Source organism: Ambystoma mexicanum, chromosome 11 (assembly GCF_040938575.1).
Source record: "Ambystoma mexicanum isolate Mex_15411 chromosome 11, UKY_AmexF1_1, whole genome shotgun sequence".
NCBI lineage: Eukaryota > Metazoa > Chordata > Amphibia > Caudata > Ambystomatidae > Ambystoma > Ambystoma mexicanum.
The window spans coordinates 412,661,186-412,675,569 of record NC_090934.1 but is presented as its reverse complement, the minus strand read 5'-3'; the positions used below and the strand labels follow the sequence as shown (position 1 = coordinate 412,675,569).

Below are 14,384 nucleotides of genomic sequence, written 5' to 3'. Positions count from 1 at the left end.
CAAAATGTGCACTCGCCACTAGCTATTGGCTAATGATAATTGACTCTTGGCGAATAAGAAATGATGTGCTGTGTGTATATGTGTAGAATTGAGCTGGCGAGTGACTATGGCTGGCTAGTAACTTTCAACTTTAAATTGTTACCCCTGCCTGTTGTATTTACATTTTACATTACTTATTATTTTAGTTGCTTGTGTTTTAAGCATCATCATTTTCTGCAAGGTTGTACTTCTGTTCAGTGATCTGTATCATTTTGCTGTACTCCGTCTCACCCATCAAATTGGTTATGTGGCTATTTTCATTTACCTAGAGAAATTGTTTTTGTGTTTTTTTTTTTTGTTGCTCCATCCATCCTTTGTCGAGCATTTCCTTCATCGTGATGGATGGTGTTGTTTTAAAGAGGTAGGCCTAAATTTGAGTTCGTCTAGAATTTCCTGTATCGCTTTTCAGTTTCTGGCAATAAGGGGTACCAGAACATCCCTACTTAGAGTTCATTACTTATTTTCTCTGGGCCTTTTTAGACAATCGTAGCATATATTTTCTGTTGGTGCTCTGCCCCAATGGAGACTACTTCGTTCTGACCAGGTCTAAGGACTTTGCTTCATACAGTTTCTTGGAGGATAATTGGCTTAATAATGCATTCACATTGTGTCAACCAAAATTGTTGAGATTGATTTGTATCTACGATTTTTGAATGTATAACCTAGTATGCACATTGTGACTTTACCCGGTGGTGGGGGCATTTATTGTTTCTTGCTTGTCCAACTGCGTAAAAAATAGTCCAATTTTCCCGTTTTTGATATAGTTAATGATGTGTTGTTGACCTTAGTTTGGAAAATGGCGTGTTGCTGCTTCTGGCTTTTTACTACAATAATCATTTAACTTTCTCTATGACAAGAATTTTCTACGATGTCCAGGCTTTGTTGTCGATTGCTTAACTAGTTCCCATTCAACGATCTATAAAGCAAGCCCCAGACTGCTATCCGTCTGTTACCGAGAGACTGCAAACCCATTGGTTCCGCAAAATGTGTCTCAACAATACATGCCAGATTAATACAAATCTGTCTTCCTACAGCAACAGTTCTGCGTTACTGTATAACATGTTAAACCCAATTATGTCGCAATAGTTGTGAAGCGCTCTGCTGCTCTTGAGCTAGGCTCGCGCTATAAGCAATAATGAAAACAAGTTCAGCTTTTAGTGTGCCTAATCGATAGTCCATCTGCACCAATTCATCTCTCAAAGCAAGCCAAAAAGTTAATTGCAGAGAGTTGGGGTGGGGGCGTAGGCTAGATTAATGTTTCAAGTTTCTTTAGAATATCTTGGGCCATCCTTTTAAAACACCCTGCTGCTCCCCACAGGGGCTGAGAGAGAGAGAGAGAGAGAGAGAGAGAGAGAGAATTATTTTAGGAAGAAGGTTGTTCGTGTCCTCAACCCTACATGCATGAATTAAAAGGATGTTTAGGAGATATTAAGTGCTGACTCAGCTGAATGATTATGCCACAAGAGGCACAGAACTGACAGCCTTTTAAAAAAGATGAAACAGAATAATGCCATCCCCAGAAACAAAATTACTATCAAGTTTTGTTGTCATTTCGTGGCAAAACATCCAGAGGGAGTTCAAATCTGAGATTGAAAGTACAGTTTGGGAGGGTTGTGGGGCGTCATAGCCCGGTAAGTGTTGACGTGTTGCACTGAGTAGATGGGCGCATTGGATGAAGACTGAATTGTGTAGCCTGCAGATTTAGCAATTAACAGAGCGCATACATGAAACTGAAAGCAGGATATGCTGATTGGATAGAAAATGCTTGGGCAAATTACTGTGAATGTGCCGGAGCAATTCTGGGAAATCCATCAGGGGGAGGTTAATCGGAAATACACAAGCAATGTTAGCTGGGGCGGCAGTGTAAAATGTATACTGAACTAACAATGCCTGAGCCTTTGCCACAACCACTGAAGTGCCCCATTCAGTCCTATTTCCTTGAAGTGCTAAGAGCGAGCATGTTTGTACAATTTACATAGCAATTTTTATTAGCCCAGCTGAATATAGTTAGAATTTTATAGGAAGTTGGTCACTGTACAGTCATTTAAATATAATGTGTTCCAAGTATGGCTCTTTGCCCCCACACTCATGAAGCTGTTGTAGTTTTGCATTTAGTCTTTTTGTGTCCTCTGAGAGAAAGTGGATTATTCAGACCATCAATGTAGAGTAGATCAGTAAAAATCAAGCGTGTATAAGGAGAGAGTGCCCTTAAATGTTACTCCAATATACTGAGTTGAGATAGCCGAGCGAGCTAAGCTCTCGCCTTGGACATCTGTGAACTTGTAGTTGCCTGCTGAAATCGCGCAAGGCTGACTCGCCCCTTCCTCCTGTTGAAACATTACCATTGAGTTGGGTTGTAGCACATGATCAAGCACCAAGATACAGTTCAATGTGTGGTGTCCACTATATAAATGGTACATATTATTTGTGGACTACACAAAACTGTCTACTGTGTATGACCGAGGATTATTTGCTTCTTTTCAGATTTCCTGATGCCATGGATTCAGATCTCAACGCCCAGGACAGAAAGGACCTGGACAAGTTCATCAAGTTCTTTGCTCTAAAGGTGAGTGAATTGTGTTCGAGGGTTCCAGGAATCCGTCCATGCCTGTGGAGGTAGTGATTTTGCAGAATGTTGGAAGAAGCTCTTATTCAGGCTACGTGAGGCACAGCACCTGCTTCTTTGACACTATCGCTCACGGGGTAGTGTGCCATCTTCATGATGGAAAACAATTTAATTGCATGCCAGGTCCATATAAGCCAGTGCATCTGCATCTCTGTCGATTGGAGAATTCCGTCCATGGCTTCACGAGGTGAAACATGTTTGCTGCTTCATGGGTCCGTGGACCCTGTCCTTTCCAGGCACCCATGTGGTGCTTCTGCTTCTTTGAATAAATATTTGCATACCAGGTCCTATAAACTAAAGCATCTCTCCAGGCCCCCATCTGATGATTTATCTGGTTCTTCATGGATCAGAGACCTCCCTCCATGCCAAACCCTGCCAAGGCCACAAGGTCTTTTGTGCGCCTGATTTCTCAGCCCTCAACGCAACAATTTGCATTGATAAGTATCTCGTATAGCATGTAGTAGAAGGTGGGACGCAATTGAAAATGAAGCCAATGAAGACCGATAAGAGTAGGCATGTGATCAAATGGCCACACCTTTGTGATTTAAACGAGAAGCTGAGTTTGAGAGGAGTAGAAGTAGAAACTGGAAAACCTGGCAAGACAGCATTACCACCATCCAAACAATAAAGAATGCTTGTACAGCAGAATGGAAATTCTGAAGAAACAATAAACCTTTATCCCTGCAAAGCAGTGAAAGTTGAAAAAAACAAGGTTCAGCAAGACGAGAAATGTGAGCTATGAAGCTGCACTTGGAATGTAAAGAAAAACCAAGAGATTTAACAGAACACATCTAAGAAGGGGTGCAAGATTGGGTCAATTCAAATGACGAGATGGACAAGACTCCTGACCCTGGCTCCCAGGTATGCCTGATTCCGTGTTTGCCAATTGGTGACCTTTTCTCTGACCCAATGCCCATCAGCCTCTGTCTTACTAAAATCCCAGGTCCTAGAAGGAGGTGAGGAGGAGCAGCAGCATAGTGGCAGGATCATTGATGAGAAGGCAATGCTGACCTCCCCATAAGCCGCCCCTTAAATGGCCGCTTTCGCGGCCGCCTCCTTTCCCCCTAAAAAGCCTGCAAAGTTGAGGCCGCCTGGAGTCTGTGGCCACAACCCTAGTCTAGACCATGCCACACCCCCTCCAAACATCGCTGCCCCTTAATTCTGACAGGGCCTTATCTTAGTGGGCTGGGCAGGGGTCAATAATGTAATAAATCTTGCAAGATCCTGCATAAAGGTTCCTCCCAGGTGGCCAGTGGAAGTCCGCTGCTACCTCATCCTAACCCTGGGGCTGGTATTAGCCCGTTCGATCACCTGAGAGGAGATGGCCCCCAAAGGAACAGTAGGACTCAGGCGAGACACAGTATTTATCTTAATCAGAGAGGGAGATTTCTTTGGTGCCAGAATGTTTTAATGGCTTGTTGAGAGAGTAAGACTTACTTCACAAAGCTACCCACATTTGATGTTAGTGAAAACTCTGGTGATCAACGGGGGGATAAAATATGTGGAAGTCAGAACTTTAATATCCTGACTTCTGATGATTATAATTCTCCCTTAAATCTGGACCAACCATTGACCCCTCTAAAACCCTTCTATGGAGATCTATTTAATACCCAGATTAAATCCAATAAAGCTGAAGTTTGTATTTGTGAAGGAAAAGGTAATCAGAACATTGGGGATTTCAAGTCCCCCAATGCCCTAAGTACTCAGACAAAGAAGATGGACGCAGAGGCACTAAACTGCAGTATGCAGTCTAGTGGTTCTAATGACCCAAACCTGAGCTGGACTTTTGAATATATAAGGCCCCCTCCGGTACAGGCCATGTGAACAAGAAGGGGGAGTTGCAGAGACCACCAGTCGCAGTTGCAGTGGAAAAAGAAAGACACCAGAGACGCCATTCATTTTGAAGCGGATGACGATTCTGAGAGGGTCGCCAACCTTAATTGTAGAGGTTGCACAGCGGGAAGCTGTGTTGGGGCAGGCTTTCCCCTTGGAGAGAGGGGATCTCCTGATTGCGTGCAGTGTCTGTGGCTGGCAAGCACCAGTGTGCACTAGGAGTGAGAGAAGCTTCTTTCTAGATCGGCGCAGGCTGTGGGAAAATCAAAGCAGTCTGCTGTGCAGGAGGCGGAAGAAGAGTTAGAACGAGCAGTGGCTGCGGATCGCACGGACGCGTGTGCATAAACCGATGAGTATACAAAGAAATCACATTGGCGAAATAAGAACTTTGTAAAGAGCCAAGAATCGAAAGATTACCATCATTGCTGTAAAAGCAAACACCATTGCCATAAAGAAGGGGCAATACTGAAGGAAGCTAGCCATAACCACCATTGCCAAAGTAAAGAGGGGGCAATACTTTTCTCAGAGCATATAATCCATGTTGGCTAAATAATAAGAGCGTTGTTGAAGGAAGATTGACCATTGTTGCCAGAGTAAGGAAGAAGCAATATTTATGTAAATAATCAACAAGCATTCCCTGAGTCAAAAAGGGCAAGTGTAATGAAGAAACATTGTCAGGAGTTAATTGATGTGAAATGGGAAAACAAATCCTGGTATGAAGTATTAAGGAAGAGAGGAGCGTAACATGCATTTGCCTTTGGCAAATACAACAGTGGAATAAACAGCACCAATGGGCATCATGTTTTCCCAAAAGAAGTTGTGAATTTCGATGTTGTTGAAAGTTAGACTTTTCTAAAGGTTTGAAGTAGACCTTACCCAAAGTGCTTGCACTAGTGTTGGGAGCTTTTGTCCTGGAAGGCGTGTAGACCAGGAAGAAATCATTGAAGTAATGCAATGTGGTTGAATGTTGCGTGGAGAAGAAGGGGCAAGATCACTAAAGTGTTTCTTGAATTGTTGTGGAATAATCCCGACAAAACATTGTTGTTGATACAGAAGAATTGTGAAAGTATTTTGTTTCTTAAGAAGAAGTGTTTGTGTTTAACTCTTTGCTATACGTGGAGAGATAAAGCCTTGTTGTCTGGTTGAACTGTTGGTTAAAGTCCAAGTGAAAGACCTTTAGAGCAAGAAGAACTTCATTATCAGCAACTGGCTACAAAACAGAACTTGCTTATTTGAACCTTTGATTGAAAATCCTGCTTTGAATCTGCGGAAGGGGCGTCGACCCAGATTACAAGGATTTACAGTTATTAGGTTTCTGTTGAACTTAACTGTTTTATCTGTGACATTTGAATTGCCGTATATTACCTTTATGAGTTTGAAGTATGCGTTGGTGTGAGGGACAGGTTCCTTAAGTCTTTTCCTTTAATTTATTTTGATAGGCAGGGAAAATCCTCGTTCGGTGTGGGGGATTGTGAGGTGTTTATGAAACCCTTATGAGTTGAAAAAATGGCTTTCTGTGAAAAACCTTTACCAAGTTGTCCGCCTCACATTTCTGACCCCCCACAGTAAGCATGGTCAAGAAACGCATCCAAAAGCGCTCTTGGGTGTAAACTGGTTGCATTTATTACACATGTATCAACAATTCAACATGAACTGCTAATTTTTATCCAAATAACTTAAAGGAAGAAAAATATATACATCGAATTGAAAAAGCATTTGTCATTATGAAACTGCACATCATCATTGTTCACATATCAAACCCATTTCTTAACAGGTGACCCACTCGGCTCCCACAACCCTGCACCTATCCCTAATGCATCCTGATCCCACCCCCAGCTGCCGTGACCCCTAACGGCCTGAAATCTCGGATGCAGCCAGCCCACACCACCTGCTGGCCCCAGGGACCGGGCCCACAAAGGCTCAAATCACCATCCTTCTATATATATTTTTTCATTTATTTTTGCATTTATAAAGCACGCAGAACGCAGGTTACAGAACCCAGTTAAGAGAGGTGGATGCCTCCAGTGCAGAATCGCCCTCGCTGGGACGGTGGAGCTGTCGGGTGTAACTTATTTGGCATGTGGGGTCTCACGGAAACAGGTGAGCACCTAACCCTTTCACTGTGATGCTCTGAAACAGGTTTTGCTTGATATAGTCCCCCAGGTTTGAAAGGCATGTTGGCGTAAACCATCTGATTACATCTTTAGACCCGCTGTGACCCGAGAGTTTGTGACAGGGATGACACGCTCATTGGATCTGCAAGGGTTGGTGGTGTCCACAAAAAGGATTGTTGTAGTGGGAACGGATTCAGACCGGGTGTGTGAGAAACCAGAAGGTGTCTTCCACTAGTCCCCTGGGATCTGTCATCCAGATGGCCAGGACATGGCCATCGCTTTTGGATCCAATCCTGGGGGTGGACCAGTGCGGGAGGATGACCTTGGTGTGGGGTCTTCGGGGAGTGGGAGTGGGACACTGGATGGTGGGATGCAGTATCCCCTTCCCTATAATATCCCTTTCCACCATTCTACCAGGTAGGATATTTAGGAACCCCCCCCCCAACACTTTTACAACACAAACACTTTCTCACGGACAGCCCGCTGTGAGAGAATACAGACTAACACCTGAGCCATATACCTGACGTGTCCCAATACAATGGTTAGGCAATTACTGACATCACACACACACACCTGACTTCCATTAAGCTTCCCCACACTGATAAAAGGCTGAGCACGAGAGCACACTCTGAGCGAGGCAAAGCACGCGAGGAAACCGTTTCGAGACGGCAGCTGAACCATAAAAGAAAGATGGCAAAACTGAAGAGGATCGCAAGGAGGGAAGTTCCCTTGACCTTTTCGACAAGGAACAGTTACTTTCCGGAAACCTTGAGTATAGAAAGCGTAAGACCAGGAAACCAGGCTAAAGAATCCTGAATTGTGTGTCGGAGATACCCGGGGCCCTCGCGCTAAAATAATCAAGGCGGGGAGAAGGACGAGATGCTGTGGTACCGACCTTGGCTCCAAGAACCAAGCTGGGTCAGTGAAATCAACACAGCCGGTGAGTTGGGGAGACCGATACAAGACCAGTCTGTGTTTTAGCTAAGGGTGCAAGTAGGAACATTGTATGGAGAGTGCTGGAACAAACATTGTTAAAACGCATGTGATAAAAGACACAAGTAGAGTTGAACTGCTGATAAGTGATTGAACTTTCAAAGCAAGATGCAATACCTTTGACAGAGTTGTCCGGCACTGCTTGGGTGCTCAGTCGAAGGTCTCTGTAAGGTATCCAGCTGAGAAGTGGCAAAAGTGAATGTGAGAATAAGGTTATATCGAGAAGGGAGCGAGTAATTGTGAATCGAAATGGTCTTGCGACGGGTAGTGCAAAATCCTGCGCACAGTCGAAAGTCTTCCATTTTTTGGACGTAAACAATGCTTGGAAAAGTAGATAAAGTTGGCCCGAGCCCAGCAGAGGGAGATAAATTGAAAGCTTTGTGTTAAAGTGGGTCCGGCAGAGGGGCAAACAGGGTGAACAGAACATCACCACAGAAGTTGTACATGTAAAATCCTAAGAAGAAAGAAACTTTAATGCTTGGCGTATTGCATCAGGACCTCTGAAATAAGAGACTTTGAATGGCAAAGAGACTTTGGCACAGAAGGCCCTGATGTTGGAGTTTTGAACTGCATCTTCGGCTAAAGAAGACAGAGACTGTGCTAAGCTCCAGTGTGCCGCCTTGTCCCGTGCTGAAAATGTGGGGAAGGGAAGCCAGCGGCTTGAGTATCCTCACATCATTTCTTGAACTCTTTAATTTTACATACATTGTTTCCCACACTATTTGTATTTGGAAGTAAGGATTGGCAATAGGCTTATTAGTATAGGCCCTTTTATTTTGACAGACTCAACTAGGAATGCACTATTATTATATGATGGTCGTAGCTTGCTCCCATCTTTAGATTTAGGATTAGATAGGCTTTTTTCAAACCCAATTGAAGTTCAATAAACACACTTGCACTGTGACCACTTATGTCTGTCTTACTGTGATACCATACCTTCCTTACAGGTGTGAGTGGCGCACTGTATTGTGTATTGAGCCGGAAGTACCCCTAAAAAAAGTGACAGATGCAGAATTGTTTGAGGATCGGGACGATGATGGTGAAATAGTGTTGGCTATTCGCATCCCCTGTGAGATTATGGCGCAATATCGTAGGGTGCAGTGTTCTTTGATGGCCCTTGTCACTATTCCCTCCTTCACTGAGAAAGATCTAGAGTAGGTCCCTGAGAGATTGTGGACAACCAGTGCCCATGATGTAGGACTTCTGCAGGGAGTGGCACCCGTACGTATCACACTCAAGCCAGGCGCAGTGCTACCCCGTGTAAAATAATATCCACTGTCCCAAAAAGCAGAGGAGGGAATACGAGGTACAATTTCTGTACTCTTAAACCAGGGGATTGTGCCCTCCAATTCCCCATGCAACACGTGGCGAAAAGGGCATGTTGGAGAATGATCTATGATCTACGCCCATTGAATGAATATTGTACAGGCAGAATTTCCTGTAGCTCCTAACCCTGAAACCATTTTGTGCAGCATCTTTAAGCAAGCAACACCTTTTTACTGTGGTATATTCATCCATACGCCACCTCTACGCATGGCGGAAAGAAGTTCAAGCATACAAGATTACCACAAGAGTATTGTGAATCCCCTAGCATTTTTAACAGAATATTACATGCAGATTTAGGGAACATCCAAGTGCTCAGCACCATCATTCAATATGTGGATGATCTGCTATTGTACAGTGAATGACAGGCCGAAGGGACTCTGTCACATGCTTGCTGCTGCTGCCATATGAAGGGGACGAGATCGACAAAGCAAAGTTACAATATTGCCTCCAGGAAGTTCTTTATCTGGGACAATTGATATCTGTCCATGGAAAGAAAATAATAACGTAACGCCCTGCATCAGTGTGCAGTGCCTCTCAGCTAAAATCTGTCAAAGAAATGCAGAAATTCCTTGGACTGTGTAATTACTGCTGCAGGGCCTTAAAGAAGGACAAAAGGTAGACAACAAGATTACATAGACAGAGGACATGCTTACGAGCTTGAAAGAATCTTCACTACTGAAGTGTTAGCAAACCCTGACTACACTCAAGATTTCTACTTGTTTTCCCATTCTAATGGTCAGATGATGACTGCGGTACTCGCGCAGAAAAGCACTATAGGGCACAAGCCATTGGCCTATTAGAGTGCTAGATTTCGTGATGCAGGGCCAGTTCCCTTGTGAACAGGCACTTGCTGCCGCTGCATTTGCATTTGAGAATAGCTCCCCGATTGTCATGGGGTGTTCTGGAACACTGTAGGTGGAGCATGCAGTATTTTCTGTCCTGAACAATCTAGGTCAACTCTGACAACGTAGCGGGCATCCGCTTTCAAGTAATTCTATCCAGCCCAGATATTCAAATAGTGTGGTGCAAGATGGTAAATCCTACTACTTTTTTGACAGAACTGTGTACTGAAGAGGACCTCGCTAGACATGACTGTTGTGAGAAACTCATGGTGACAACAAGTAATACAGACGCACACAGTTCAAGGGTGTTTATTGAACAATGAATGTTGTATGCCGGTTGGAAAAATGCCTAATCTAAACCTAAAACTAAAATGGGGGCAAGCGTCAACCATCAAATGAAACATAAGGCAGTCCTAGTGGAGTTGTGTCAAAATAAAAGGGCCTATTGCCAGACCTCACAACTAATACGAAAAGGGCTGTGGGATTGTTCGCAAGAAAAGAAAGAAGTGTTCTTAAATGATATGTCAGGATGCGGTAGTCTGGGTCTCCCTTTCCCACGTTTTGAGTACGGGGTAAGATGGGAGCTTGGAGCACAGTACAGTCTTGGACTGATCCCACACGAGACAACAGTTCCAAGGGCAGTTCTCAGGACCGTTGATGGTCAAGTCTTGTTTCCTTAAAGTCTCTTGCCTTCGGGGCCTGATTTGTTCAAATAACAAAAACAAAAGTTCCTTTAACAAATGAAAGTTTGATTCCAAAGTTCGCTGGGTTACAGGGTCATCCCTGGGTGGTCCTCCTCTGGGCGCTGACCCTTTTTGTATCGTATGTTAACATGTCTTTAAAATGAATCCTATATGTCGACACCATGTGACGACGAATGTTATATACCGAAAAAATAACATATATAACAGAACATAACACAACATTATATTACATATAATATTATTATTACATGTAATCAGTTCTTATAACGAAACCTAAAAAATGAGATCAATATATATCGAGAGTAAACGAGGTGCTCAGAGAAAAGGACCTAAATGAGGAAATATTTTTCTAAATTGAGGCAACGGTTCAAAAACAGTTAATTGCGAGACAAACACTGAGGTAAAAAAAGAATACAGTAACGGGAGATAAACAAAACATCACATAAACCACTGTTTTAATTACTGAGCTAAGATTTATAAAGTGCACGGAAGCTAAAACATTACTTAAACGTACATATTTATTTAAAAATAGTGCGTTAAAAAAAAGACTTAAGATATTTCGGTTCATAACAGTGTTTTTCATTCAATTTAGACTTCGACAAAATGAGTGAAACACTGCAATATATTGAATCGAAAAAATGAAAAAACAATTGATTACGAAAGGATTTATTTTAAACAAAGAAAAAGAAGCCAAAAAATATATTGGAACTGTTCATATTGTTATCTCACAATTGTCGGGGAAGAGCAGTGACACAGGGAGAAAAGTTACTAAGAGAGGGAACCTACAACCACATGCCAGACGGCACAAAAGTGGAAATAAAAAAGAAAAGATCAGAAATGAAACCATATATGGGTTCGAATGAAAACTAACCTAGTGTATCTATAATCAAAAACGTATGCAAGGATAAACCATTCCACGTGGCTGGATAAATGCCAAATGTAAAATTGCTACAAAAAAACTTATGTAAATGCAGACAAAAAACTGAACATTTTCCTCCGACACCACTAACATTTCAGGATGTAAAAATACCTCAGGATTTGTTAGTAACTACAAAAACATTTTAGAACCACTAAAAATATGGAATACTTAAAATATGCAACCCAAAAAGTGTGTCCCAAACCATTTGCACAATTTTATACTGTGCACGGTCTAATACATGACACTTTGCTTCCATTATTTATTTGCTTTAATACCCTAAATATCACATGAAAATTACAAGGAACGTTAAATTGCTTTTTGCACTAGTGTTTGTACCCAAAAATCGGAAGACCTCACTGCGACCCTAGTATCCCTCGAGGCCACATCGTATGCAGACACAATCCTCCCTGCCTCATTACTCAAGACCCTTCCTACTGAAGCACTCCTCTCTGAACTTATCTCTCTCGGTCGGGCTCGGACCCCTCTTTGCTTCCAACATTCTCTTTTACATAGTTTTCTGTTTGTGGGATTCTGTTAGGCAGAATCCTGTGCAGTGCCCTTAGGGACCACTACACACAATTAAGTCTACAAGTGGCAGTACAATTTCACCTTTGGTACAGGCCTGTACTACACAGTTATAGTGGTAGCAGTAACGGAGCAGCCAGACTTATCTCAAGAGCAAATGAGCAGTAGTAGAGATTACACAAAGGACTACAATTACTATGACCCAAGCAAACACTGACTCAAGGTTTTTGGTTAAAAAGTAAAAGTACATATCTATATATAGACCATCTGTTCACAAAACACTTCACTTCTACTAAATTAAAACCACACTTCAAATATACTACACACAACCAATTCCCCTTGTGCAGATCAATTCAAGGTAAGTACATTAGGATTTGACAGACCGGTGTTCTGAAACAAAGACGTTACCAGGAGTTATAACGCAACTATTTTTGACAGTAATGACAGTTTGTTCTTACTAAAGAAAGACCTACCCCTGAGAAGAAATGTTACCGTAGTCAAACACACTTAGCACATGAATTAACACAAGAGAATAGGGGATAAAAATCGCAGACAATACTTTTGTCAAGGCAGCTAGAATCAGAGGACACTTTCTAAAACATAGATAAAAGTCAATGGGCCTGAGCCAGTGTCAAGTGGGACAGGGTCATGTTGTCGAGGATCACAAGGTTAGAACAGTTCACGATTCTAGATTGCCAGGAGTACTTGGATAATGTCAAAAGGGAAGCAAAAGTTATAAGGGGGAAGGAAGACAAGGACAAGCCTTGGTTGAGGAGAAAGGGTTCACCCCAATTCCTCGAAGCTGGACACAGTACCTTATTCGTTTGAAGAAAAGCTGGTGCTACGGCAGTGGTTCCTGCAGACTCACTGTTCCTGGAGCTTCAGTCGTGGGGACAAGAAGGACGACGTCTGGAGCGATCTGCACTACCCAGGGATGAGGCCAGCAGCAGCGAAGCAACAGGAGAGGCTCTTCAGAAGGCTATCCGGACCACTACAGCTGTGTGCAGTGATTTCGACCAAGAAGAGGATCCTCTGGCTGTTGAAGATGAGCTGGTTGATCCCAGCAGGCTCAAGGGAAGAAGACTCCGAACTGGATCTTCTCTTGTCGTTGAAGGGTAGATAACTCAGGACTTCAGCAGGGCTTCACCGGGATTCGGGAGTTGGAGCAGCCGTCGTCTTCTCTGCTTCTCTTCGGTTCTTTGCAGTTCCAGTGGCGACTCTGACTTCCAGCCCAAGAGTCCTGCCTTTTGTGCCAAAATCCCCCATTCACACAGCCTGGCTTTCAATCACTCAGCAGGGGGGTTGTCCGGCCCGGACAACCACCTCAGCACATCGACACAAAGTGCGACTTGGGTCTCCAAGGAGACTTTGTGCAGGGGGTGACTAAACCTCTCCCTCACATTCAGCCCACCTAGACGCCAAAGGAAGGCTTCTGGACAGAAGCCCGCCAAAGGTCGGCGAACAATAAAGGCAAAGCTTGTTTGCCGCGCAAAATAAAACACAAGAAGGGTTTTAATAAAACGAAATGGCGATAAAACTTGACCGGATCCAAATTAAAAAGTATTTGGTCAAGCGGGTTTAAGTTCGTGGTTAATACAATAGCCTAACACACTACCACGTTTATATAGTATAATTGCGGTAGAAAAGATAGGGTAGTTACCGCACCACCAGCCAAGTCTTAGTTTTAAGGGAGCGAAACGAAGCTCCAAGCGGTGCAGACAAAAAGGAGTAGGAATTAACCCCTTCCAATACTCCCATGTAAGATGGGATGCAGTTTAAATGACCACATAAAGTAAATGGCAACTTTACCTGTTTCTGGGGGACAGTAGTCAGCCCCAGAAAAATGGAGTCAGTGGGAAGTCTTAGAGACAACCCTGTGTCACTGCACTGAGGGTGCTGTGTAACACACACAAGAAGTTGGGCTCATGGAGTGATGTGCTCCAGAGCCCAAGATCACACGAAAAGTAGAAATACACATAGCAAAACACATGTAAGAGTGGGAAAAAGGTTCACACTCTTACCAGGTGGAAAAAATAAACCCCAGAAATCCAGAAAAGCTGCTGAGGGACTCACTAGGTAAGGGAAATTAGCCATAAATGAGAATTCTCCCTAACAGATTCACTCCCCGTTCTTTCACAGTGCTAGTAGAACAAAATCCTTTGATTGGACATGGATTTCGCTTGACCCCTTGTATGACCACCTTGGCCCATTTCGCTGGCCTTCCTACACCCTTCTGGTACTTGTAGTTTCTCTAATATGGGGCTCGTCCAGTCTTTCTTGAATTAGTACCCACGTGGTGCCGCTTCCCCTCTGCAGATGGTCTCCCTTTCACACTTAACAGTTCAAAGTTCATCAGCTTTGCTTCAAAACTTGCCACTTTGCGATTCTCACTCATCACAGCCCGGTTCTTATTGGTTCTCCACTCGACTCACCAGCTGTGTCGAATCGCTTGGCTTTTGGCTT

General features: G+C 43.3%; 1 protein-coding gene across 9 annotated transcripts in view; it reads left to right on the top strand.

Moving 5' to 3' along the window:
* ATG13 (autophagy related 13) overlaps nt 1-14,384 on the top strand; it is a 1,946,514-nt gene that overhangs the window by 169,305 nt on the left and 1,762,825 nt on the right. For all 9 annotated transcript variants that reach the window (XM_069623214.1, XM_069623211.1, XM_069623215.1 and 6 more), the window contains one exon: nt 2,524-2,605. In XM_069623214.1, the coding sequence (XP_069479315.1) occupies nt 2,524-2,605 (82 nt within the window). The remainder of the gene's footprint in view (nt 1-2,523; nt 2,606-14,384) is intronic.